Source organism: Sminthopsis crassicaudata, chromosome 2 (genome assembly GCF_048593235.1).
Source record: "Sminthopsis crassicaudata isolate SCR6 chromosome 2, ASM4859323v1, whole genome shotgun sequence".
In the NCBI taxonomy this organism is placed as follows: domain Eukaryota; kingdom Metazoa; phylum Chordata; class Mammalia; order Dasyuromorphia; family Dasyuridae; genus Sminthopsis; species Sminthopsis crassicaudata.
Window position 1 is genome coordinate 532,068,358 of NC_133618.1, and position 25,568 is coordinate 532,093,925.

At 35.6% G+C, this 25,568-nt stretch overlaps 1 protein-coding gene across 1 annotated transcript in view; it reads left to right on the plus strand.

Moving 5' to 3' along the window:
• Positions 1-25,568, plus strand: part of CHRNA7 (cholinergic receptor nicotinic alpha 7 subunit) — a 180,348-nt gene that overhangs the window by 82,736 nt on the left and 72,044 nt on the right. The window contains exons 3-4 of the mRNA XM_074294656.1: positions 6,580-6,624; positions 20,663-20,772. Of these exons, the coding sequence (XP_074150757.1) occupies positions 6,580-6,624; positions 20,663-20,772 (155 nt within the window). The remainder of the gene's footprint in view (positions 1-6,579; positions 6,625-20,662; positions 20,773-25,568) is intronic.

Sequence of the window (25,568 nt, forward strand, 5' to 3'; positions counted from 1 at the left end):
TCTTTTAGGACCAGATCTGTTTGTCTGGTGTGTCACAGAATAGAGACAGGATGTTTGATAAACAGCTCCATATTGTGCTTGTGTTCTATGAAATGTCATGTATCACTGACTTACCTAAGCTGTGGTCCATCACAAAATAATTTACAACATTTCAGCTTGTCTACTGGGGGAGACTTGGTACACAGAACTATGAAAACTGACAATCTGCTAAGCACCGGGAATACACTGATGATTTATTACATTGGAGAGAGTCTTTGGCTGGAAAGAACTTTAAAGAACACTTGGTCCATACCCTCATTTTACTAGTGAAATTGAGCCCAGAGATATCACATGATTTTCTTGAGGTTACCCAGCTTTAGTGGCAAAACTAGTACTGCAATTCTAGTCTCCTGGCTCTTAGACCAGAATCCACCATTCTGTCACATTTTCTTCCTCTTCTTGATGCTATAGCTTTTTGATTGGGTTTGCAGATATAAATTATGGGGAGCAAAGACTACTATAGGCTTAGGTGCAATTTTCCCAAAACTCTATAATACCCCAGGTTATTTATCTCTCACAATTAAGTTTCTTTATTTAAAATTTCAATTTTCAGCTTCAAATTCTCTTCTCCCTTCACCTCTCCCCCTTGAGAAGACAAGAAATACAATACTCACTATTCATCTGAAATAATGTAAAATCTATTTCCACATTAGCTGTGTTCATCATTAAGTTTGTAATTTTTTCTCCTGCCCCCAATTGTCTACCATATTGTTATTGTCCAAAGGGGAATCCTTGCAGGCAAAGGGCTTACTTAAACTATGGAGGCTGGTGAGGTCAAAGCAGCCTGATAGGTTCCCCAACTTTCAATATCTTAAGTAGCTTTGGACTGAATCCAGCATGCCAGAATTTCTCCTTCTTTCTGAGAAGTCTAAGGATTTGTCCACATCCATATCATTCGTATATATCAGAAGGAGGAGTAGACTGATGTAATCTCTTTGCTGTTAGTGCGCTTTCTTTCCCAAACTGTGTTTTATTTGCTTTTGCAAAAATTATTATATCCCCTTTAATAATAAGTTCTTTGTGAGTAGGGAATATTTCATTCTTTGTACTTGTGCCCTAGTGCCAGGCACATACTAAATTGATAATAGAATCGATAAAATTTTGTTGAATTTGATGATGCTACCACCTGCACTCTAACCTCTGGGTTACCTTTTTTTTCTCAGTGATTATTTACTTTAATAGTGATTTTAATAACCTTCTGATCCCTTTAAATGAAGAAACTCAAACCCGCTCCTAGTAGGTAAACTGAGTCATTCTGTCAGAGTAAGGCAGCAATAAGAGACTGGATCCCCTTTTCTGCTGGTGGGGAGTTTGAATATCAATTAACCTCTGATTTCCTTGAAGTCTTTTCTCCCATCTATAGCATGAATCAGCATTGATCCCCAGGTGCAGGTTCCTCATTCCCTTTCCACAATTCATGTTTCTGCTAAATAAATAAAAAATGTTATGAAAACCCAGAAAACTTGACTCATTTAGGGATGAGGAAACACATTATAAATTGTATAAATTCCCTAAGACTGTATTGGTGTTTCCATTTTTACAACCCTTGAACATTGACTCATCCCATCTTTATCCATTGTTCATTTGCAGATTGTGAGATGAAACCTTAAAATTGTCTCAATTTATGTTTCTTTTATAATTATTAGTTTTGAATATTCTTTCATATGATTATTTGTAAACTGAAATTTCTGTCTAGAAAACTATTTGTTCATATTATTTGGCCACTTATTCAGCGGAATGCTTCTTGAAGTAGAAAAAAATTATTAAGCATAAAAACAAGTCACACATTTATTAAGTCTGCCAATGAAGGCAACTTTCTTTAGTTGGAATTTTAATGTGGAAGATGTTTATTTTTAACTCCTATGATTTTGATTATAACCTTTCCCCCCCATAAATACTGGGAACTAACGCAGTGATAAGAAAAGAAAAACTTAAAAAAAACCTGGTTGTGCAATAACAATATTGATGATGTAGCACTCAGCACAGTATCTGAAACAAACTTAACAAATGCTGAATGATACTATTTTAGGTGAACTTCTTCCACTAAAAGATGCAACCTCTGATGCTACATTGTGTGTGTCTCCAAGCCTGTGCTAGCAGGGTACGGTAGGTTCTACCAACCTAGAAAGGTATTGATCTAGTGATAGTAAGTGAATAAGCATTTTATTAAGCACCGACTACATGCCAGCCACTGTACTAAGCACTAGATTAAAGAAAGGCATAAGTAGAGTCCTTGCTCCCAAGGAGCTCCCAGTTTAGTGATAGAGACAATATACAAACAACTATATGTGAGCAAGATTTACATGGGCTAAATTGGAGCTAATCAACAGAGAGAAGGCATTAGAGAGAATCAGAAAAGACTTTTTATAGAAGGTATGATTTGAGCTGGGATTTGTATGAAGTCAGGAGGCAGAGATGAGGAAAAAAAAGACTTCCAGATACATGAGAATGAACTAGGTTTCTATTGTCTGTGGATCAGCTTTGCTAAATTCAGATAGTGGCTCAGCTCTAGGAGGTTGATCCATTCCCTGAAATTTTTTAAAGTCATAGCATAAGATAGTAGATTATGACTGAAAGGTGACACAGAAGTCATTCAGTCTAATCCCTTCTTTTTTATGGAGTAGGAAACAGAAATAGACCTAAGTGACTTGTTCAAGATCAAGATATTAAAAAAAATAACAGCTGAGATTTGAATGCAAACATTCTCTAAATCCAAATCTGGCCCTCTTTCCTATGTACTACAGCTTGCCCTCAAATGACTTACCAGAAGACATGCTGATGTTAATCAGCATGGCTGGCATTTGAACTTTTGCCTGAGATTCCTGGTCTTTCCATTATTAAATGCTCTCTCACTAGTAGCAATTTCTGAAATGATCTCCTAAGGTACAGAGGGATTTCATTCTGATGAAAGCAAAGCTCTTTGAAAGTATTATGGTGTGGAAATTGCTTAACATATATGTTTGATTAAATATTCAAAATTTTAGCTTCTTTCAACGGCATTAAAGACCCTCCAACTTGCTGCTGGTGGCTTACCTTACAAACCCTATGAACTTCCTATTCCTGTTGTATCTCCCAAGCCTTGCAAAATGCTGTATATTCTTATCTCCATGCTCTTTTTTATACGTGTAATGTCAGAACCAAGTATTTATTTATTTATTTATTTCAAAATATTCTTTTTAATTTAATAGAATGCTGACTTCTTTTTTAAAATTAATTTTATAATTACAATTTTTTAACAGTACATATGCATAAGTAATTTTTTTTAAAACATTATCCCTTGTATTCATTTTTCCAAATTTTCCCCTCCCCCCCTCTACTCCCTCCTCCATTTTACATGTGTTACAGTATAATCTAGATACAATATATGTGTGTAAATCCAATTTTCTTGTTGCACGTTAAGAATTGGATTTCAAAGGTATAAGTAACCTGGATAGATAGACAGTAGTGCTAACAGTTTACATTCAATTCCCAGTGTTCCTTCTCTGGGTGTAGTTGTTTCTGTCCATCATTGATCAACTGGAAATAAGTTGGATCTTCTTTATGTTGAAGATATCCACTTCCATCAGAATATATCTTCATACAGTATTGTTGTTGAAGTGTACAGCGATCTTCTGGTTCTGCTCATTTCACTCAGCATCAGTTGATGTAAGTCTCTCCAAACTTCTCTGAATTCATCCTGCTGGTCATTTCTTACAGAGCAATAATATTCCATAACCTTCATATGCCATAATTTACCCAACCATTCTCCAGTTGATTCATTTTCCAGTTTCTAGCCACTATGAAAAGAGCTGCCACAAACATTTTGGCACATAAAGGTCCCTTTCCCCTCTTTAGTATTTCCTTGGGATATGAGCCTAGTAGTAACACTGCTGGATCAAAGGGTATACACAGTTTGATAACTTTTTGGGCATAGTTCCAGATTGCTCTCCAGAATGGTTGTATTCTTTCACAACTCTACCAACAATGCATCAGTGTCCCAGTTTTCCCACATCCCCATCCACATTCATCATTATTTGTTTGCATTAGTATTGTTTGTACAGAAACTTTTTAGTTTTATGTAATCAAAATCTTCTATTTTGTGATCAATAATGATCTCTAGTTCTCCTCTGGTCATAAATTCCTTCCTCCTCCACAGGTCTGAGAGGTAGACTATCCTCTAGAACCAAGTATTTATTAAGTTAAAACCAATAAACAAAACAAACAGCCCAACTAGGGGCAGCTGAGGTGGTTATAGTAAATAGAGCACAAGCTCTGGAGTCAGGAGGACCTGAATTCAAATAGCTTCAGACACAATCATTTACCAGCTGTGTGACCCTGCATAGTCACTTAACTCTGATTACCTCTATCCCTCCCCAAAAAGTATTAAATACCTATTAAGTGGAAGTCACTGTGCAAAGTAAGGATACAAAGAAAGGCAAAAACAGGACCTATCCTCAAGTTTATAGTTTAATGTGAAGAAGGAGAGACAACATGCAAATAATTATGTATACATAGGATATAGAGCATATAAATGAGAGTTAATTTTAAGGCGGTTTGGGAGAAGCTTCTTGCAGAAGGTAGGGTTTTGGTGGGGACCTGAAAGAAGTCAGAGAAGGTAGGAGACAGAATTTCAGGTATGAGAGGCAGTCAGTGAAAAAGTCCAAGGTCAGAAGATGGAGCATCCTGTTCAAGGAATAAGGAAGTCAATGTCATTAGATCACATATGTAGAAGGGAGTAAGATGTAGGAAGTGTACCCTTCATCTCCTTCTTAGCCTGCTGAAAATCTTATCATCCTTTAAAGTCACATTCAAATACCCAATTTATTGAAACCTGAACTGAATTTCCTCACTACTTGCTCCCAAACATCCTCCTCTATCATCTCTTCCTCTGATCTTCACAACTTGCTGCCACCTTTCTTTGCAGCCTTCCTTCATATTTTCTCCTTCCCATAATTTGCATTATAGCTGTTCTCTAGAGTTCATCTTCTGCTTCTGTGTATTATATAATCTCTTCTATATTCCTATAATGCCTTTCCTCCTCTTCTTTGATCTTCATTAACTTCCTGATAATATTATTATTTGAAAAAAAAATTCAACTCCAGTGTCACCTCCTTTGTAAACCTTCCCAGATCTATCCATTACATTCAGTTGTGTTGTTCATTCTGTCTTCTTCCTAGGATGATAGATATGGAGCTTGAGAGATTATGTTATTGTTCAGTTGTTTTAGTACGGGTTGACCCCATTGGGGGTTTTCTTGGCAGAGATTTTGGATTGGTTTGCCATTTCCTTCTCCGGCTCATTTTACAAATAAGGAAATTAAGACAAACAGGTTAAATTCACCCAGTCACATAGCTAACTAGTGACTGAGATCAGATTTGAACTCAGGAAGATGAATTTTCTTGAATCCAGGCCTAGCACTCTGCACTGCTGTGCCAATTAGTTGCCTGTTCATTTAATAGGTGGGATAAATGAATTCCAAAGGGGTCAAGTAATGTGCTCTGGGTTATAAAAATTATAAACTTCAGAGCTGTGTGTTCATCTCCTCTACATACAAATCCAATATTCTTCCTATTATACTCATTGTATAAATCTTAAAGTATCTTATAAATATGAGTTGTTATTATCATTCTTTCCATAGTCTTAGTTTAATTAATACTTTATGATGATAACAGTCATTGCTATTTGACTACTGCTTCATTTTTAAATTGGTCTTTTCCTCTTCTTCCTTCTTTTTTCCTTCTTTCCCCTTCTCTTTCCTCCTCTCTTTTCATCTTTCCCCTCCCCATCTTCCTCTCATCTCCCCTTCTTTCTACTTTTCTCCCCTCTCTTCTCCTCCTTCTTCTTTCTCCTTTCTCCTCTCCTGTTTTACCATGGCATTATGTCATACTTTGGTAATAGAACATAGCTTCAGGATCTTGTGTGGTCTCCTACTTTTTAATATCAATAAGGAGTCTATATCATACTGTAGTCTCAGTTTAAAATGGGCCACATGAATCATGATTAAGATCTTAAGATGATTAATTATATCAGAGTATATTTAAAGGGAATATATTCCTTTAAGAAGAAGAAGAAAGAAGGATTTGACATCTTTGGTAGTCTAAAAGTCTCTGCTTTCATGGATTGTGGATATTCTCTCTATCTGTACATATTGCAGCCTTTCTGTATCTTCTCATCCAACAAGGCTCTTGTGCATATTCTCCCATGGATCCTTCACAGACGATCTATCCAATTTCCTTCATGTTTTTTTCTAACATTTCCAAAGTACGAATGGAGTATTTGAACTATCAATTGATTAGCTTTCATCTCGCATACCTTTCTGATCTTAATGATATTCTTTATGCCAATTCTTGAGCAAAAGTCATGACAGCAACAGATTGATTCCAGAGTTTGTCCAAGGGCCAACCAAACTCAAAATCCATTATCAGTATGCTGCCCTCTAGATGATAAATTTCTTGGTTATTGCAGCTGATGAACTGACTTATTAAAGGAATCATATAAGATTACATATGAACAATGCTCTTATCCTTATATTTCTAAACAATGTTTCTCTATTTTTTTCAGGATGAAAAAAATCAAGTTTTAACCACCAATATTTGGCTACAAATGGTAAGTTGAGAAATCCCCAGTAGAAGTAATCTTTCTTCAAGTTCTCTCACAGTGCTTTGTTATACTTCTCTTCTTCACATAACATACTTTAGGTATCTATTCCAATCAAGGAATAAGGTCCTTGAGTATCTTATTGAGGATCTTTTTTTTTTTCATTCTTATATTCCCCAGGCTTAGTGTTTAGGGACTATGTTGGTGTTTAATGAATATTTGAATAAATAAATAAATGTATTTATAGATGAATCTTATCTACTTCACTTCCTACTCTTTCCTGTTAAACTCATATTTTGGACCTATGTTTAAAATATTTTTAGGGACTAAATGAGTATGCATTTCCCAAATATCCACCAAACTATAACTATACTTTTTTTGAATACAAAATATCTCATTCTAGGGAAATTTATTTAAAAATTAGGATAGAAGTTTTTATTTTAATGGCAGATATGCCCCTTGAAAATATCAAAGACACAATATGAAGTAATAGCAATTTGACCTTATTTTTTTGCCCTAATATATCTTAGATCTGTAACACTTTATCTCAGGGATCAAGGTATCTTTGCCACATCTTCTCCATGTTCCTATATCTGTATTGTTTATCAAAATAGAATTTGTTGAAGATGCTCCATAGCATAAACTAGATAGCTCCAGAAACTTTATAAGCTGGTCTTCAAGAGAGCATTTTCAATTCATTTTCATCCTGTAGTCTCAACAATCACGTAAGTACATTTTGAAGAAGATAGACATTTATAGAGCAATTTAAGGTACTTACTCTTGAAGTTCCTCCAAATCAAACAATTTAGCATATTGGTTACACAATCATATTGAAGACTAAAGTTAAACTCTATGTACTCAGCTAAAAATGTTCTAAAGGCTAACTTCTGTTAATTGCAAAATAAATGATTTCCAGCAGCTTTGCATTTCAGATGCTGCTTCAGTAGCATTAAAAAAATTGGTATAGTACTTCAATGATGCAAAGATGTGATTTAGTTGTTATGATGCAAATATTTGATTTAGTTGGTATCTATGGGGCAAATTACAGCTTCAATTACAGACCTTTCAAGGGATCCTCTGGAGTTGTAACTGAAAAATCCATCATATGGTAGTCAGCTTGGGAATGAGTGTTTTCAAATTTGGCTAAACTGGTTCTTAGAAGAGAGCTAATATAGTTCATGTTAGGTTATACACTGAGCTTTGAGGACCTGCCATATCTTATGATTCTCAGGCATTGCCTTTGAGAGTCCAAAGTCATTTCCATGCTACTCTGAGGCAACAGAAGCAGACTTGGTTGAAGATTTTTCTGTGTAGAGAAAAATGAGACAGGCTGGGAAATTGACAGAATCTATCTCTTTCTCTGATGCTCTGTCTTCTTAATCCTCATTATGCTAATTAGTTTTCCTCAAGTTAGAGAGCTGAATTATTTAAAGGAAAGCCTTGGGTACCCGAGGTATAAAGGGAATAAGGTTATTGTGGTCTGTATTGTTTTTAGTAACCTTAATGTAAACACTTTTACTTTATAGTCAGTCCATAAACAAATATTATTAAATCTTGCTATATCCTAGACATTGTTCTAAGTACGAGGAATTCAGACTTATAAGTCTCTCTCTTCAAGGATCTTGTGTTCTAATTGGGGAAAAAGATAGTAGGGAAAAGTACAAGAGTTGAATAATTGGTATTAATTAAATTTATTTCTTATTGTTCAAGTCAGTTCAGTTCAAGTCAAGAATTTACTTGCAGGTATTTACTAAGTGCCTACACTGTGGTAAGCAGTAGGGATACAAAAAAAGGTAAAATTAGTCCCTGCCCTCAAGGAGTATCCTTTATTACCAGCAACCCTTGTGGTTCTTTAAAAGCATATTTTGACCTATAATAGTCCCTTTGGTTAAATTTTGCTCCAGGAATCCCAAGGTTGTAGACTGAACATTTGCTATTTTTGAAATATATGTTTCATACTATGTATATTTTACATTGTTATGTACTATATATTTTATTGAATATTATATATTTGTAAATTTATCATATATTTTATATTAATATATATGTATATATATATTGTATATTAACAGATTTGTGATCTCATTGGTAGAGGGAGCTACCACTGAAGAATGAACTTTTTTTAGCAATATGGATTGACACTTGCTCTTGTTATTTATAGTCTTAGAGAATTTCCCAGGATACTAGGTTGGGTCCTTTGCATAAATTCATACAGATAGTATATCAGAGGTAACACGTGAACCCAGATGTTTTTGACTTTGAGGCTCTCTCTTTGTCCTCTATGCCAGCTGCGTCATACTTATGAAGAGTAAATGTTCCTTTCTAAAATGTTCATTTTTATCCATTAGTTGAATGGTTTTTGTTTTTGTTTTTTGAGTACTGCTAATTATTAAAGAAAATACAATGGGCAGATAGATGGTGCAGTGGATAGACCACCAACCCTGAAGTCAGACCTGAGTTCAAATGTGGCCTCAGACATTTAACACTTCCTGGCTGTGTGACTCTGGGAAAGTCACTTAGCCCCAATTGCCTCAGAGGGGTGAAAAAAAGAAAAAGAAAATATGAAGCACCATCTAAATATTCTTGGTACCTACTAGGGTGTTAAGATAGACATGGAAAATTGAATAACAATACAAAATAACAATATGAGAAGAATTTTAAAATTCTAATAGTGGGTGAGTTCCTATGAGAAAGCAATCCCTGCTTTTGGATTTAGGGTACAATAGAACTTGGCTTAGCTACCTGAGTCTCAGGGACTTAGTTTCCTTAACCTGGATAAAATGAGGGAGTTGAAATAACTGTTCCTCCTATCCTTAAATGGTTAACACTAAAAATGTGTTATTTAGGAATACAAAATTGTGGACATCGGCAAAATCATGTGTCCTTCAAGTATTGGCGTTTATTAAGCTCAGTCCAGTCAGTAATAACTGTTCCAAGTTCCCAGGGAATAGCTACCTCCTCTAATCCATAATGTATTTCAATAAATCAAGTACCTTTGGTTACATCAATGTGGATTATTTTATCTATAGATGCAAATCCCAACCAACTCTTCCAATGCCTTAGTACTCAATTTAGTTTGATTTTGTCTTAATGAGTATAATGTCTTAAAAATTCTTCCAGGTGAAGAAGATTTCTAAAATTAGCTAAGATGGGTAGTCTGTTTCATGTTTCCAGCCTGCTAGCATCTGCCAGAGCTCAAATTCTTCTGACATAGCCCATGAGATACCAGGGTCATCTTCTCTTCACAATCAGAATGGGAGTTTTTTTTAATCTCCATACTATGTCATAGAAAATGTAAATGTAACTAATGTTCCACAGCACCCTATAAACTTTGGACTTACCTGGACTGGGTCTAATTGTATTAGGTCACCCTGAGAGTAATATTTTTTCTTTGAGTATTTTTCCCACATCCCTCAATCTACTGTTGGAAAATCTCTAAATATTGTGATGGTATTGGATCACATATCTGTGTTTCCTCAAATATGGGAGAAAAGGGTTCCTAACTCTCACATGGGTACTTGATGGGATTTTGGGTATGGAACAGTCTTTATTTTGCCCCAAAGAAAATACATCACCCAAAGGAATTACAGGAACACATAAGTAGGTAAAGAAACAATCCAACATATTCTAACCAGAAGATCTGAGACCCCATATGAGGACTTATAACTGAATGTGGGGGTTGTGAAATTATGAATTATTATCAATAGATATTTGATTTGCATACCTATTTTATGTACCTATATGCCTGGGGTCACATAAAATTTCTTGGGTAAAAAGGGGTCATGAGTAAAAAGAAGTTTAAGAAGCCATGCACCAAATAAACGCTCTCTTTCGCCTCAGACAATTGCAGAAAGGATTGGAAATGTCCACAAATGTCTATCCTAAGCAGTGGTCATGTTCTTGCTCCTCCCAAGAGCATGTTGATAAGAAAATAATAATAGTGTTCTTTTTAAAATAGCTATCATTTAAGCTTTAGGCTTAAAGCTAGCACAATAATTTTAAGAACTGCAAAACACTTTCCAAATAAATCATTTTGTCTTCATAACAATTCTAGAAAGTAATTGCTATTATGATTTATATTTTATAGAAGAAGAAACTGAGGTAAACTGATGTTAAGTAACTTATCCAGGGTCACATAGCTAGCAAGGGTCTGTGGCTGGAATTTAATCCAGGTCTTTCTGATTCTAGGAATAGTATTTTATCCATTGTGCCAGCCAGCTACCTTTTTCCTTGAGAAGACCAATGTTTGAATTTGTGAATTTTCAAATTTGGGATTACTCATGGGCATAGCCCCTCAGACTAAGAAAGTCTGCCTCTCAGGCTGAACTTATTCAGGAATTCTATCAATATTCCCAGTTACATTGAAAGGGAACATAATAGCTAGCATTTAGATAACATTTTAAGGTTTTCAATTGCTTTAAGAGTAAGGCTTCATTTTATCCTGACAATACCCTTAAGAAATAATGCTATCATTATCCCTATTTTACAGATGGGGAAATTGAAGCAGACAGAGGTTAAATGAGTTCCTGAGTTATACAAGTAGTGTGTCTGAGGCTGGATTTGAACTAAGGTCTTCCTCACTTCAGCTGCAATGTTCTGCCGATTTCACTAACTAGCAGTCTGTCTTCCTGAGCTATAGTTTTGGATTTCTATGTAGAAAAAATTAGAAAGACAAAAGGCACCAGGAACTTTCATGTGCAGATATTTTAGGCAGTGGGAAAGAATATACAACTGATCAGGTACTTTTCCTAAAAGTTGTAACTAACTGCTCATGGGGATGGGCAAAGACCTTCTGTCTTCTTACCTTTCTCCTTCTTTTCCTGACTCCTGTCTCCCAACTTCTCCACTCTGTGGCATTTCAGACTGGACATCCAAAAGAGACAAAGTTAATCTCAGGAGTTAACCACAGGGGAGAGGGCAACACTCTTGTAAGAATCCCTTCCCCCTAACTTGCAGTCATCAATTAATTCATACTGGCCCAGGTTTCTGGAAACCAATCAGAGGCATTCCCCTCAGTCTCTCTCCTTGCTCCAGATATGCCCTTCAGAAGCCTTCAGTCAAATGTCTGTATCTATAATCTCAAATTGGTTAGAAAATTTATCCACGTGATCTGATTCTCTCTGAATTCCCCCCCCTTTCTATCAAATATCTATAGATGTGCTCCAGAGTAAAATACTTTATGGACCAGAGGGAAACCTTAAAAAGTTGTTTCATAGGAAAGTTACCTTTTACTTCTTTGGTTCTACATTACCTTAATTGAAAGTGACTCTAGTAATGGACAGATTCATTGTTAAGAGGAAGACAGAGCAGAGAGATGGTTGGTCCAATTTTGAGAAGGAGAGAGAGGTTGATTTAGAGTGGAAAATTACTCACATCCTCTGGCACTTCTCTTCAAGCATGTTTCAGATTCCTGACATCCTTTACCTCTAGATCCAGTACACAAATATACTGAATATTGACTGCTCGCTTTTAAAACTCTGGAGCCCATTCACTATAAACCACAAATCTCTTACAGAGCCATAATGGGAGAGATAGGAAAATAAAACTCAACACATTAACCTTTTTTTCTTAAATTTTGTTTTTTTTTTTCCTTTCTTTATATATAAATTCCTATCTTGGTTTTGATGAACTTGTCAAATATATTAAAATGTATCTGTATAACACAGATCACCTAAGGCTGTTTGCCATGTCCTAAAAAGTCAGCAGTAATTGCATGCAGTTTGGAGATGAGTTTTACAATTCCATTAAAGTATAATATTAAGTGCAATTAAGTATAATATTAAAGTAAATTAGGTTTAAGCTCTGGATGGTTAGTTGCTGTTGTTCATTTTTTTTAGGGTTTTCTTAGCAAAGATACTGGAGTAGTTTGCCATTTCCTTCCTTACCTCATTTTACAGAAGAGGAAACTGAGGCGAACAAGGTTACATGACTTGCCTAGAGTCACACAGCTAATAAGGGGTTGAGGTCAAATTTAAACTCAGGTCCTATTGACTCTAGATTCAGCACTTCTAGCTTACAATAGTGATAGTCATAATGATACCAGAAAAGAGGCTAAAAAAGAGTTAATGAAAGCTTTCAGAGATGATGATTTACTTTAAAAAAGCCTTTTTTTCTTATTTTGAAATCCCTTGCATTCTTTTGATTAAAATTTCTTCCTTTTTATATTTAATCTCCTTCTATTTTTAAGTCCCTAATTCTAGCAATATAATTTATGTATAGATATATAAATATAAAACTAATAAGATGCACAGTATAGTAAAGTCTAAATGCTAAAGTATTTTCCTTTAGAAATCTAGAATTATAACTAGGGCAGGGCAACTGGGCCTTTGCCATAGAGCATTGAGAATTTTAGGTAGCAACAAGTAGAAACAATTTAGATTAGTAGCTAGCTAGCAATAATAATAATAACATTTACAATTTATGTACAACTTTAAGGTTTTGATGTCATTTTTCAGTTATTTTCAATCATATCCAGCTCTTTGTGATCCCATTTGGAGTTTTCTTGGTAAAGATACTAAAATGGTTCACCATTTCTTTCTCTATAATATCTATTATTATTATTAATGATTCATAATTTATGTAGTATTTAAAGTTTTCAAAGTGCTTAACAAAGAGTATTTATCTTTACTCTCACAGTAGTGCTGGGGGTAGGCTCCCATTTTACAGATAAGGGCAATGGATAGATTGAGATGAATCCGAGTAAATGCAAAAAAAAAAAAAAAATTGGGCCAAGTCAAAACACAAAGAGAACTTAAAACACAAGCTTGTGTAGATCCCAAATAAGCCCTGGGTGTGTGGACCCCAAACAAGAATTTTTTGAGTGGGTCTAGATCAAGGGTGAACTCAAAATTCCTTGTAGTTATCTATGTTATTTCTAAAGAGGTTAAGTAACTTGTTTAGGATCATACAACTCGAAATCTCTGAGACTGGAATTGGACTTATATCTTCCTGACTCCAGAATCACTAGTCTATGCTAATTAGTCAAAGGAGGAAACTTCCACATGATCCATTTTGTGCACACATACACATACACACACTTTTCACTGCTTTTTTTGTATCACTGAATCTCTGTGAGGTAAGGAAAAATTATTCTCAAATTATAGGAAAAAACTTGAAGTATAGTGTTTAGATAGTTTGTATAAGGTCACATAGTGATTTAGAACATGTTTCTTGGTTCCCAGTACTGAAAACTTTTCTCCCCAAAAGAATTTTGAATGACTAAGAAAACCTCTACCAACACATTCTATTTGAAGTCACTTTTGGTCTGCTTTTACTTATAAAGTCCTCTAGGAGTGGTTAATGTTTCCATGTACATTATTTCATCTGATGCTCAAGCCAGTGGTCCTCAAACTTTTTAAGTAGAGGGCCAGTTTACTGTTCCTCAGACTGTTGGAGGGCTGGACTATAGTAAAAACAAAAGCTCACACTCTATCTCCGCCCCTCAGCCCATGTGTCAGAATCCAGAGGGCCGAATAAACCCTCAGCAGGCCTTATGTGGCCCGCCGGTCGTAGTTTGAGAACCTCTGCTCAAGAAAGTCCTGAGAGGCAGGTAATTATTGCAAGTATTAAATAATCCTTTAATAGATAAGGAAACTGAAACTCCCAGAGTCAAGGATTTTCTCAGTGTTAGACTAGTGAGCATATAGAAGAGCCTGGATGCAAACAGGGATCTTCACACCCCAAAATATAGTGTTCTTTCTACTATTGCTAGCTGCTTTTAGGCCATTTAATGTAACTTTTCTTATTCTGAGACATTATTGATTGTAAACAGGACTGAAAACTCAATGCATCTTCAAATGATTGCTTGGGTTAGTGCTGTGCTCTCTCTAAGGCAGTTAAGTTCCCCAAATGAATTAAAGTCAAGGTTGAATTACCTGATGTTTTTCCCTAGTGACATCAAAAGCATGTCTTACTCTGGATGCCTTGTCCTTTGGCATGAACTCTGGTGAGTCTCCTCTGGATAGGAGGAAGCATTTTAATTGAAGGTCCAGTAAAATCTCTTAATGGTTTTAGTTCTTGCAGAAAAGCACTGTCAAGAATCTTCAGTTTCTAAACTGAAAATAACTGGGGAAGACAACTTCAAACTCTGTCTTTCCAGGTAGGAAAGGGGTTAGAAAGAACACTTGTAAATCTGATTTGTAAGTTGTTTTAAAGTCTATGAATTAAAGATATCACAGAAGAGACTTACATAAGTAAATATTAAGAAGAAGGTGCACATTATATTGAGAAACTAAATTATTATTTTTTGTTTCAGTGGTAATAGTACTACATTAGTATGCTTTGTTGTCAGTTTATATTATAAATGAAAGTATATTATTATTAAGGTTTATTTTCTCATATTAAGCACTATTCAAAGTCCAAAGTAGAATTATATAATATCGAATTTACTGAACTATTCAATCAAATATTCATTCAATTATTCTTCAAACTCTTATGGAAGATTTACTTTATATATTACAGTAGGCTTTCTGGCATAGTAGTTCACTTGTTTTGTTGTAAAGATTTTCCTTAGTTTTTTCCTCCCTAAGAATTTTATTCTTTATGTAACATGGTTGCTCTGGCCCCATTCCCTAATCATCAGGACTTGTTATATTTTACCCATCGTGGGTTTCTCTGCTAGACTAAGGAATTTGGGGAGTTTCTTTCCCTGCCAGTGGCTCAAGTCTCAGCAAGATGTGTTTCCCCTGATTTTAGTAGCTCATTCCCACTTAATCACTTACCAATGTATTGGCTTTTAAAAAAGAATATGTATTATAAAATTATAGCAAGAGCTGAGATGCTAAGATATAAATATTTCCTCCCCGCACCTGGGCAGGCATAATGTGCTCATGAGAACTAATCTCCAAATCTGAAATAGTTTAGAAAGACATGTATTAGGTCATTTGGGGAGGAAGGGAGGAGAAAAGAGAAAGAAAGAGAGGAAGAATAAGGAGGGGGGAGAGGGAAGGGAAGGAGAGAGAGAGAGAGAGAGAGAGAGAGAGAGAGAGAGAGAGAGAGAGAGAGAGAGAGAGAGAGAGAGAGAGAGAGAGAGAGAGAGAAAGAGAGGGAGGGAGGGAGGGAGGGAGGGAGGGAGGGAGAGAGAGGGGGGGAGGAGAAAGGGGGGGGGAGGGAAAGGGGTGAAGGGAGGGAAAAAGAGAGAGGAGGGAGGAAGAGAAAGTGCTAGAAAGAATAAAGGTAGCAGCTCCATCCCTCCAGATTCTGAAATGTTTATATTATATAGGATTTTTAGAAAGATCATGAGTCACGTATGAATCACATATACTTTAGTCAAACAATTTCATAGAAAGAGTAACTTGAAAGTCAGATAGATTGAGACAAATCTGAGTAAATTTAAAAATTAAATTTGGACAAAGTCAAAACAAAACGAACCTAAAACACAAGCTTGTGTAGATCGTAAACAAGTCCTGGGTGTGAGGACCCAAAACAAGAATGTCCAGGACCAGAGTGAACCCACAATTACTTATCATTATCTCTGACTCTTCTAAAGAGGTACTGAGGTCAAACAACATTCTGGGTGCAGATCACGTAAGCTTGGATTTAATGAGTACAATTATTTTTCCGAACAATATAGTAAATCATTTTTCTCCCATAGTGATAATCTATCTTTTACCACCTCAGAACATTACCTCAGACTATGGTGAGCAGGATGGGGTGAATTAAACTCATAGTTTAGCTCGGCTCTGACATATCATTAGTTTCACCAAGTTTATGTCCAAAGCTATCAGTCCCAGCAGGCACCCCTTCCTCCCTCCCCCATTACATTAAAATAGAAGTGAGATCAGTTCAGGGAACTGATAATCATGGAGTACTATTGCTCTAAAAGCTGGACATTGGTGGCTTTTTATCAGGAGAGATCATAACTTTTTCTTTCTTCCTCCTTTCCTCCCCATTTCCATCAATGCCTGGAAGTCTCTGGATAATTAGTTTAAATGAACTGATAATATTTCATGTATAATTGGATTGCATTTGCAAAAGTCTGACCTAATCTAGAGAGAGTTTTATAGTGGAAACTATGCTAGGTTTGAAATCAAAGGACCTGAATTCAAATTATACAAAGTCCCTTCATTTCTCTGAAGTTGTTCCAGCCTCTAAAAGGAAGTATTTTGATGAACTCAAAAATCCCATCTAGCTCTAAATACATAATACTATACATAGGACCATTAAACCCCTTAGTAAACAATGTGATAATAGTGATACCTTTTTTGGTGGTTATTTTCTTTATAAATGACTGAAAAGGAAAAACAAACTATCAGAAATCTTCATGATTTTACAGAAAGAGATAGTATGGTATAACAGGAAGAACGGTGGCCCAAATGCCAGGGGACTTGGGTTATCATCTTGGCTTTCCCATTGGGACCTTGGGCAAATCATAGAAATGTTCTGACCTTTAGTTTTTCCTTTTTTAATCTATAAAATGAGTAACTGGTTCTGAATCAGAGATTCTTAATCTTTGATCCTCTTGGCAGTCTAGTGAATTCTATGGGCCACTTATTTGAACAGTGATTTTTGATACATACAATAAAATGCATAACATTGCATTTTATATTATATTATAATTAATTATATTATATTAACTTATTATTTATTACATTATAATTAATTTATTATATTTATATAATACACATATTTTAATATATAATTTATATTAAATTATATTAAATCACAGTTATCAAAATATTTTTTAAAAAACAATTTCAAGGATCCAAGATTAACGTCCCTTATATCTGTATGAGAACTTATTTCTCTCCCATTGTTAATACTCTATTATACTCTGTGAAAGCAAAATAGAGGACAGGCCTAAATATTGATATAATAATGTCATATAGGCAGTATTTCTTCTAATTGTCCAAACTTTTATTTCATTTTTTATAGTGCTTTTCTTATATAACCAAGAGGGGAAATTCCTATCCCTATTTAATAGAAAGGAAAACTAAAGTCCAGAGAAGTCAAATGATTTCCCTAAGCTTATTATAGCTTTTTAGTGACTAAACTAAGATAGAATTGGGATCTTTGGATTTCTAGTTCTGCTTATCTAGATTCAGTCATTTAGGAGCTTTTTGAACCAGTGTTATTTGTGTTTTAATTGAATTGGTCCCATTATATTTGAAAATGTTGCCTGATTGGAGGGAGAGGTGTGTGGGGTAGAAGATTTATTGAGATTGAGCCAGTTTTAAAACATAACATTTTCTTGAAAATCTTAAGTTTCCTAGAACATTCAATTGCCCAAGTCCTGTTCCTGTTCCCTGTCTCATTAGCCAAAAGAGAAGTCAGGCATCCTGCCCACAACAAATGCACATATGCCATGCTTATATAATCATTAAACTCTGAGCTAGGCATGGAAAATTCATTGTTTTGAGCCATGCAAATGAGTGATTAATATTGCTGCAAGATTAATCTGATGGAGAGTGTTTGGAAATTGTTCATTAATGAATCCCCATCCTGAATCATTCTCAAGATAGTTTAGTCATTTTGTACAATGGAGTCTCCAATCTTTGGATGAATTGAATGACAGTTATCAAAATATTTTTTAGAAATGATTTCAAAGACCCATGGTTAAGAACCTTTGGATATGTATGATAATTATTTCTCTTCCAATGTTAATTTCTGTGAAAGCAAAATAGAGAACGGGTCTACATATGGATATATTAATGTCATATTAAGCAATATTGCATATAGTTTTGCATTTCTTTTCAGATGAGAGATAGTAGGGGGTAGGGTAAGGGATTATGAAGGTAGAATACAGAGAAGGGGTTGCTGATATTAAACAGAGCAGAAATGATGGTGCTAGTCATAGTCCCTTATTTGTTGAGGGTCCTGGAACACTGGAAATGGAGGACCAGTGAGGGTAAACCAGAGATCTCTTTTATGGAAAATATAAGTTTGGGGATTGAATTTTATAGACTCAAATCCCATGAATAAAAGGAAATATAAAAAAGAAGCACAGATTTGCCTTTAGTTTTTCTTTTAGCCTCATGCTAGACATGTTAACCTCAGAGCCCATTGCTCAGTTTTCATTAGAATCCTGATTTCTTTTATAATGATGATTAGTATTGGCTGGAGATGAATTGTCTTCATTGGATCACAGGGCTTTCTCACTAGTTCTATGAAAGCACAGTAAATGGGAAAAGGTATATTTATTTAGGCAAATCTGGGATTCTGTTCCTATTTCATCTTGATAATCCTGGGGTCAAAGTCTAACTCTATCTTAATTTTCCGAGTCAACTAACTAGACAGTCCTGAATTATTTCTAATTATACAAATGGTAAGTTATATGCCTTGTGTAGACTTAGAGTAGGTTTAAAATAGGGCATGATTATATGATTGGGAATATCTTTCCTCATACTTTGTGGAAATATATTAACATTTATCATAATGAATCATAAAGAATAGAGCTGGAAGTGTTTTCAGGGGCCTTCAAAATAACCCTTTTATTTTACATAGAAGGAAACTGAGGCCTTGGGAAGGGATTTGCTCAAAGTCTTATAGGAATTAAGAGAGTGAAGATTTGAATATGGACCATTAGACATCAAATCCAATACGCTGTTAGCTCTATCACATCCAATTTCTATTATACTTTAGATATATTGTATCATGGGGGAAAAGGACCTTACTAGGAGTCGGGAAACATGTTCCAGACTTGGTGCTAAACTTGTTATCTGGTGAATTAGGTTAGTCACTTAACCTTTCTAAGTCTCATTTATTTTATTTGCAAAAAGGGGATCCTTGTCTGTCTAGCTTGACTATTATACAGGATTGTGTTGAACACCAAATATGACAGTGATATACATGAAAAGTAGTACAGAAAGTCTTGGACTGACATTTTATGACTTGGAATTTAGACTAACAGCAATGAACAATAATTTTAGTCATTTAATATTTATGAAGTACACTTCTCCTTTTCAGAAGACTTCCCTATATTTCAGTTGACATATTTTATTCCTTTGTTACAATCTAATAACCTTTAAATAAAGAAATAGTCACATAAAAGTCTAAAAAGAAATGAGTTAATTTCCCTTCAAACAGGAATGCCTCCTCTCAAGTTTAGATATAAGACTCTCCTTCCTCCTTTCTCCTTGACTCTCACCCCAAGCACAAACACTTTATGTACAATCATTTGAAGATTAAATATGGAGTGGACATAGGAATAGCTGCTATTCAAATGTCCCCTGAAGTTTGTAGGGACCATTAAGAGTAAAGAAACCACAAGAATGCATGTTAAGGTTGTTTATGGATTGGGAGACTTAAATGGAAAGACTGACAGCTTAGTAAACCTTCCTCAGAGGCTCACAATTTGATCTGTATTATAGATATAATGGATAGAAAGCTGAACTCAGAGTCTAGAAAATCTGGGCTCAAGTTCCGCCTTTGAGACATTAATTGATCAATCAAAAAACATTTATTAAGTACCTAGTAGGTACTAGGCATAGTTACAAAGGCAGCAGTATGTGATGCAGTGAAAAGAGCACTGGGCCTGGAGACAGGAGTCCAGCCTCAGACACTTCCCAACTGTGTGACCCTTTTTGCCTCAGTTTCCTCATCTTTAAAATGAACTGGAGCAGGAAATGGCAAACCATTCCAGTATATTCGCCAAGAGAACCCCAGAGGAGGCCATGGAGAATTGGACGTGACAGAAATGGCTCAACAGCCACAATGTGCCAGGCACTGTGCTAAGCACTGGGCACACAAAAAGAGGCAAAAGTCAGTTCCTGATCTCCAGGAGCTCATAAATGCATCCTGGCTGTGCTGCCCAGGAGTTACCCTGAGGGATACCCCTGAGAAACTCTTTAAGACTTTAAGTTGCAGATCAGGTGGTAATCTTTGGTCAAGGAGGTCTCCTCATCAGGAGTTCTCTATATGACATGGAAGAAATCCATTTGTGTGGTACAAAAAAATTAGCAAATAGTTACTTGAGGGTCTGCTTTCTCAATATTTTATTGATAACAGCTAAATAAAAATATTTGTAATAGAATATAAGTAGTACCATTGATTGGGAGTGTGGATACAAGTGAGCAAAAGTGTTACTAATTTCACGTTCTGTGTGTGTTAGTATTGGACAGATTACTATTTACAATGGAATGTGTCTGAATATCCGGGTGTGAAGAATGTTCGTTTTCCAGATGGCCAGATTTGGAAACCAGATATTCTTCTGTATAACAGGTAAGCACACTGGGAGCAAAGGAAACTTATTTTTTTGGTGCTGGTACATTAGCTTTGTGTTAGAAATTATTGGGTGTCTATGTTCTAAAACTGATTTAGAAGCCAAAGAATAAATCCCACAGAGCTTTTCAGATGTTTTGGACCACTTCTTGCCTACTTGGTATGTGTCCTCAGGGAATTTTTTAATCCCATGTCATTTTTCTCATTCTCATAAAGGGACTATTTGCCTCAAAGGGGATGCTGTATTAGAGTTAGCAAGATTTTCAGGTCTATGACTGAAATGTGTAAGGTACTATTTCTAGTGCATTCTGGACATTGTAATAAGCATCTTTGACATTTGAAAATTAAAAAAATAATAAGCAAATAATTGATCAGTGGAGATTCTTTTAAAATTATTTATTATTAATTTTTGACATTAATTTACATTTTTTGAGACCTGAATCCTCTTTCTCCAAATCCTTTCCCATCCCTTGGAGAAGGCAAGAAATATGATATCAATTATACATGTAACATTATGCAAAATATATTTCCATATTATCTATGTTGCAAAAAAACAAAAACAAGAAAAAAAAAAGAAAGTGAAAATCTACATTCCAATTCCATCATTTCTTGCTCTAGAGATAGTATTTTTCATCTTAAATCCTTCCAAATTGTTATGGATCATTTTATTGATCAAAGTAGTTGTCATTCATAGTTGATCATCATACAATATTTCTGTTATTGTGTACAATGTTCTGGTTCTGCTCACTTTGCATTAGCATTTCATCATAACTATATACCTCAGCTTGCTCAACTGTTCTCCACTGCTGGACCTCCCCTCAGTTTCTAATTCTTTTCCTTTGATCTTTTTTGGGGTCAAAGGGTATGCAAATTTTATAATTCTTTGGGGAATTACTCCCCACAATGGTTGAATCAGTTCACAGCTAGTGAAGATTATTTTTGAATCTGAGTTAAGGCTAGAGTTAGTTCCAAGGTAAGATATTGCTCCTCCCGCTCTGGTGCTAGCCTTTCCATTCCCATTACTTTGATCATCTCTGCTCCTTGACCTAATTGGGGGGAGGGTAGGCAGCATATAAAAGAAATCTGAAAAAGATAAAGAGAGAAAATTGTTAGAATTAATCTGGAGTGAAGCCAGGAGAGGACCAAGACCAATGATTGAAAGGGTAAGGCTGGAAATGTAGGTTGGTTAGGAAATACTTTAAGTACTAAAGAGAGAAGTTTGCATCTGATTCTAGATGTAATAGAGAACCATTGGTGTTTACAGAGCAGGGCGGTCACACAGCTAGGGTACCATAATAACCCTCTTATTGACTGCTCTCTACTCACATGGACAGCTCTCTGGCTCAAGCCTTCCTTGCATCTCACCAAGACTATTGCAGTAGCATACTAATGTGATCTTCCTGACTTGAGTCTATCCTTCTTTGAATCTATTTTCCACATAGCTGACAAAATAACCTTCCTAAGCTACAAATCTGACTTATGTCAGTTGCCCAGTAATCAGTTCCCTATTGCCTCTGTGACTGATGAATGATACCTATTTCTGTACATGTTTTTTGTTCCCTATAAGAATTCAAGATCCTAAAGGACAGTGAATGTAGATTCTTTAAAATTTATTTTGTTCTGAATTTAAGAACTAGTGTAGAAACAGTGCTTTTCATGTACTATATATTTATTAAACTGAATTGAGGTTGATGCTGAATCATGCTGGTAAAATGTCATTGTGGTTGAATTCACCTTATGTATTCATTTTGTGCACAGAATCAGAGAAGTTGTTGTTCGTCCTTCCTTCTTGAAGAGAACCGGTGATATCAGTAGGGTTTTTGGTATTGAAGAAAAGCTAAAACCAAATTATGTTTTGTTTGATTGACTTTTTTTCCCCTAAAATAACAGAATGGAAAGAAGGTGTGAAACCCAAAACAGGAATGAGCATCATTTCCAATTTTATCCTATCCCTGGTTGTTTTGGTTTTTTGTCTGTAAAGGATCCTGAGTCCTCTTTGTAAATGAAGAGCCTGGAATTGCTGCCTACACTTGTTTTATACTTGGGCTATTCAAAAATCCAAGTATGAATCAGATGTCTAATCTCCTTTTCCTCCTGCAAGTAAAAACATCAAGGACATGATTATAATGGATAACATGGGGTGTTGTAGTGAGAGGGTTATTTATGACATAGCTTACCATTTGAAATGTCTCCTGCTGTAACTTTTGAGGGTCATAGATCTGCAGCTAAATTAATCAGAATTATGATCTTTAACTTCCTGCACTGGGCCTGACAGCAGGGCTGCTCTGATTCAAAGAATAAAAGTCAATAAGGGTCATGCCATCAGTACATGAGGGGACCTCCTCAGATGAAGGTTTGACAAACCTGTCATTTAAGCAAACAGATCTTTCCTGTGATCAGGGGCTATTGTAGATACAGGCTCAAGAGTTCTGTCAGATCCTTGCTGGTAGGCAGGGACCCCAGCCGGGCAATTAAAGCAACAATAAAGGTGCCTTCACCAGCAATCAACCATGAGTATGGAAGGAGGGCTAATGTATAACTTAGGCTTCAACACTTCTAGAAAGTTCTGTAAAATGCTTATTTTTTTATGGGAGAGGCTAAACCTGATATAGTGGAGACATGTGGTTTCTAAACTTTTGAAACTTTAAAAATATGGTTTTCATTTATTGTTGTTGGGCATATCTATGAAAGAAACCTATCTCCTGTTCAGACAGCTTAGTGATACAGTGGATAAAGGGTTGAACCTGGAGTCAGGAAAATGAATTTTCCTGATTTCAAATCCAGTGTTAGACTTTTACTAAATGTGGGACCTTAGGCAAGTCACTTAACCTTTTTTGCTTCAGTTCCTCATCTGTAAAATAAACTGAAGAAGGAAATGGTAAACTACTTCAGCATCTTTGCCAAGAAAACCCCCAATGGCATTATTAAGAGTTGGATGCAACTGAAATCAATGATGATATTGATCTGATACCTGACAGTTAGTTTGAAATATCTTAATAGTCATATTGAATTGCTACATTTTGATCTGATAGTGTCGTCAGTTCAATTAAACAGCCATTTTAAAAGTGATTATTATGGGGATGCTAGATGGCTATGATGTTATGACTGTGAAGGGATAACAAAAGAGACATAAATGGATTACTCCCTGTCCTCAATGAGTTTATATTTATTATGATTTTTTCAAGGATAGATTGTCATACTAGTGATTATTAAGTTGTTTGAAAGCAAGCAGAACATTCATCTTACTTTTGCTTATTTGGACATATTATATTAACAAAACTTTAATTTGTTTGAAATGGATAAGAGAGCTGTTCTTAGAGTCAGGAAGACCTGATTTCAAGTCCTGTTTCTGTGGATTTAATGATCACTTTAATATGAATGATACTTAGACTCACTTATCCAGTCCTAACCTTTTTTTTGAACTTCAGTATCTCATCATTAACTGCCTATTATTCATCTTAAAGTGAATGTGTTCTAGTCTTTCCCCATTCAACTTATATTTCTAAGACAAAATTGTCATCTTCTTCCCCATTTCTGCCATTTTCTTAGCCAATCAGGCCCATAACTTTGATAGTGTCCTTGATTCCTCATTTTCACTTACCCCTCATATTCACTCTGTTGCCAGATTTTTTTTTAACCTCTACAACATGGCTCATACACATCCCCTTCTTTTCACTCACACTATAGCCCCTCGTCATCTTTTGGCCTGCTGGCTGATATCTTTGCTTCTATTCTATCCTTCACTCAGCTGTCAAAGTGATCTTCCTAAAACACAAGTCTGACATCCCTCTCTCCTTCAGTGAACCCCACTAGCTCCCTCTTACCCACCAGAGCACTTTTCTCTCCAAGACCTTCATACTTGGCCCTTTCCTACCTTTCCAGTTTTCTTAACGATTTAACTTTCCCTTAGGATATGTTGGCTTCTTTGGCTGCTACTTACCTCCCAGTTTTTTTTTTTTCCACGAGCTGTCTCCCATGCCCAGAATGTTCTCTCTTGTTACCTCTGCCTCCTGGCTTGTTTTAAGAAACAGCTCAACTTCCATTTTCTTCAGGAGGCACTTAACCTGTCACCCCTTCACACTTCCCGTCCCCATCCTAGTGAGATTACCTCTTACTTACACTTTATATGTCATATTGCCTTTTCCTTATATTCTCAGCCCTTAACAGTACTTGGCAAGTAGCAGGTGCTTAATAAATGCTTGTTGATGATGAAGAGCAGTAAGGTGCAGGATAGATAGAAAGCTTAGTTCAAATTCAGTCTCAGACACTTCTTAGCTGTGTGTATCATTGGGCACATCACTTAACCCCAGTGTGCCTCAATTTCCTCATTTGTAAAATGGGATAGCTTCCAGGGTTGCTTTGAGGCGCACAGGACATAATTGTAAAGCACTTAGCACATTGGCTGGTACATGGTAAGTGATAGTTAGATTAGCTACTGTCATTATCAGGTCTTATGATAATGGTACTTCCCTTTAGGCAAGTCTATTAACTGCTCAGAATTTTAGGCAACTCTTGAAGTTGCAGAGAAGGTGATTTTCTGCATTAGTAAAGGTAGTATCTCATCCTTAATTCTTTAATCACAGGTCTGATAAAAAACAAAAAGTTGTTTAACACTTCATTTCCCTGGAATCACTGAGGAAATGAAGGATTCCACATAAAGGAATTTTCCAGGTGGTTGAAACTTTCTTCCCTATATTTAATTCTTACTTTAATCATTTTTGATGTACCTTTTAAGTATGTTATATATCATTTTGCCTTCTTAATCAGAATTTATTGAACATGATTTATCTTTTCTT